Source organism: Corvus brachyrhynchos, unplaced genomic scaffold, assembly GCF_000691975.1.
Source record: "Corvus brachyrhynchos isolate BGI_N302 unplaced genomic scaffold, ASM69197v1 scaffold150, whole genome shotgun sequence".
NCBI lineage: Eukaryota > Metazoa > Chordata > Aves > Passeriformes > Corvidae > Corvus > Corvus brachyrhynchos.
The window spans coordinates 1,036,871-1,038,753 of NW_008236162.1; the positions used below are offsets into that span (position 1 = coordinate 1,036,871).

General features: G+C 50.5%; 1 protein-coding gene across 2 annotated transcripts in view; it reads left to right on the forward strand.

The window, feature by feature from the left end:
* The first annotated feature begins 97 nt into the window (after positions 1 to 97).
* The window catches only part of EBF2 (early B-cell factor 2), a 123,720-nt gene continuing 121,934 nt past the window's right edge, over positions 98 to 1,883 (forward strand). For both annotated transcript variants that reach the window (XM_008632478.2, XM_017731659.1), the window contains exon 1: positions 98 to 716. In XM_008632478.2, the coding sequence (XP_008630700.1) occupies positions 586 to 716 (131 nt within the window). In that variant the 5' untranslated portion in view covers positions 98 to 585. The remainder of the gene's footprint in view (positions 717 to 1,883) is intronic.

The window sequence follows — 1,883 nt, forward strand, 5'->3', positions numbered from 1 at the left end:
GGCGCGAGATGCAAATGAGATCTCCTTATATGGAGCGGGGCCCCGCCCCCCGCGCGCCGCCCGCTCCCACCGTGTAACCCATTCATGCCGCCGCGCGGGAAGGGCCGGCGCTGCCCGCGCGCGGGGTGGGACCGGCCGCTCTTTAGCTCCATTTCTTCCTTTCTTTCGCAATTTACCCCACGTCTGGGGTTGTTTTTTTTTTTTTCCCTCCTTCCTTCCTTCTTCCTGGATTAGGCAGCAATCAATCCTCCTCGCCGTTGTCTGTTTGAGGAACAGGTGATCCTCGTTAGCGGCGATCGGTTTCTGGATGCGGCTCGCTCGCCTGCGTGTGAAAGATGATGATACCAGGCAAGACTGAATCAGCGTAACTTTTACTTGGCAAGAGGAAAAACTTTCTTCCCCTTTTGAAGGCGTTAAAAACACGTAGCGTTAAAAAGCAGAAGAAGTTGGTTTTAAAGCTGAACTTCACTTTCCTGGGATTTGTGTGTGTCAGATTCAAAGGCTGCGCCGTTTTGGTTTTCTTTTTTTTTCCTTCTCCCTTATCTTCCAGAAGGAAACTGTTGCTAGTTGGAATAGACTTTTTAAATGTTTGGGATTCAAGACACTTTAGGAAGAGGACCAATTCTGAAAGATAAATCTCTAGGTTCTGAGATGGATTCCGTCAGGTCCTGGGTCAGAAACGTTGGGGTTGTGGATGCAAACGTAGCAGCACAAAGGTAACCGTGACTATTTCTCTCCCGGTTTCCCCCTGCTTGTTATTTTTCTTTTTAAGAAAACAGTTTCTTTACTCCCTGTTGTTTGCATTTGATATTAAATTTAATTATTTCCTCTCTGTCCCTCTCCTGGTCTCCTCCAGTCAGCAAAAAGCGGTGGGAGCTAGAGTTAGGCAGCAGCGCTCTAAAACCGGAAAGCATCAGGAGTCCTAAAACCCAGTGCAGGGCTCAGATGACAGCGAGATGGGATCATCCTTTCATTTTCTGCCCCAGGAACATGTGTGGGGCGCTGGCTTGGTTGTTCCCAGCGATCCAGGGTACTCCTCCCTGCTTGCTGGGCCAGACAGCCGAACAGAAGGGGACCAAGTTAGAATGAACTTAAATGTAGATGTCAAACCCCAGCCCCCCGGCCAATCTTGTTTTGCTTAATTCACGGTGGGCATTGCCAAAATCTTTACCCGTGGGTTCAGGGCAGGCAGAGCAGGGTCCGAGGGAGCAGGGGAGGGCACAAGCACCGCGGAGCACCGCGGGCATGCCGCACCTGCCCGAGCGTCCGAGAGGTCTCTGCTGAGCTGAAATGCCACTGAACAGCCCGAAATTGGGGCTTGGCTGTTTGTTTTCCACTTGTTTGGGCGGGTTATCTCCCTTTACGCCCCCCCTTTTATTTTCTCTTCCCAGCCAAGTCGGCACAGGACACTATCCCAGTCTCTTCCCAGTAGGGGTAAGACGATGAAAATTCTTTTAGGTATTTTTTTTTCTCCTTGCCTTCTGGATAGCTTAAAAAAAAACCTAAAAAAAAACTAAAAAAAAAAAGTGGTAGCGTCGGGGAAGGCTAAATTGGGAACCCCGGGAACAAACTGGGTTTTATTTAGTATAAGAGACAAGGTGAAGGGCATGAAACAGCAGAGGGGACTTCAGATGAAACAGGGACATTTTAGAAATAGTACATCCATGCCCCCACCCCCGGCCTGATCTGGCAGCAAGGTTTTCCAAGCGCCATGGGAGGAGTTATCAGAGTTTTATGAATGTCGATAGAGCGTTTTATAAATACGGTTGAGGGGGAAGAGGTTTATCCTCAAGGAAACCGAAAGTAAAAGGAAACGGCTCCTGCCAAGACTCCACGGGAGCGGCGGGGGGGGCGGCGGCGTGTTCTGGCCGCCGGGCGCCCCC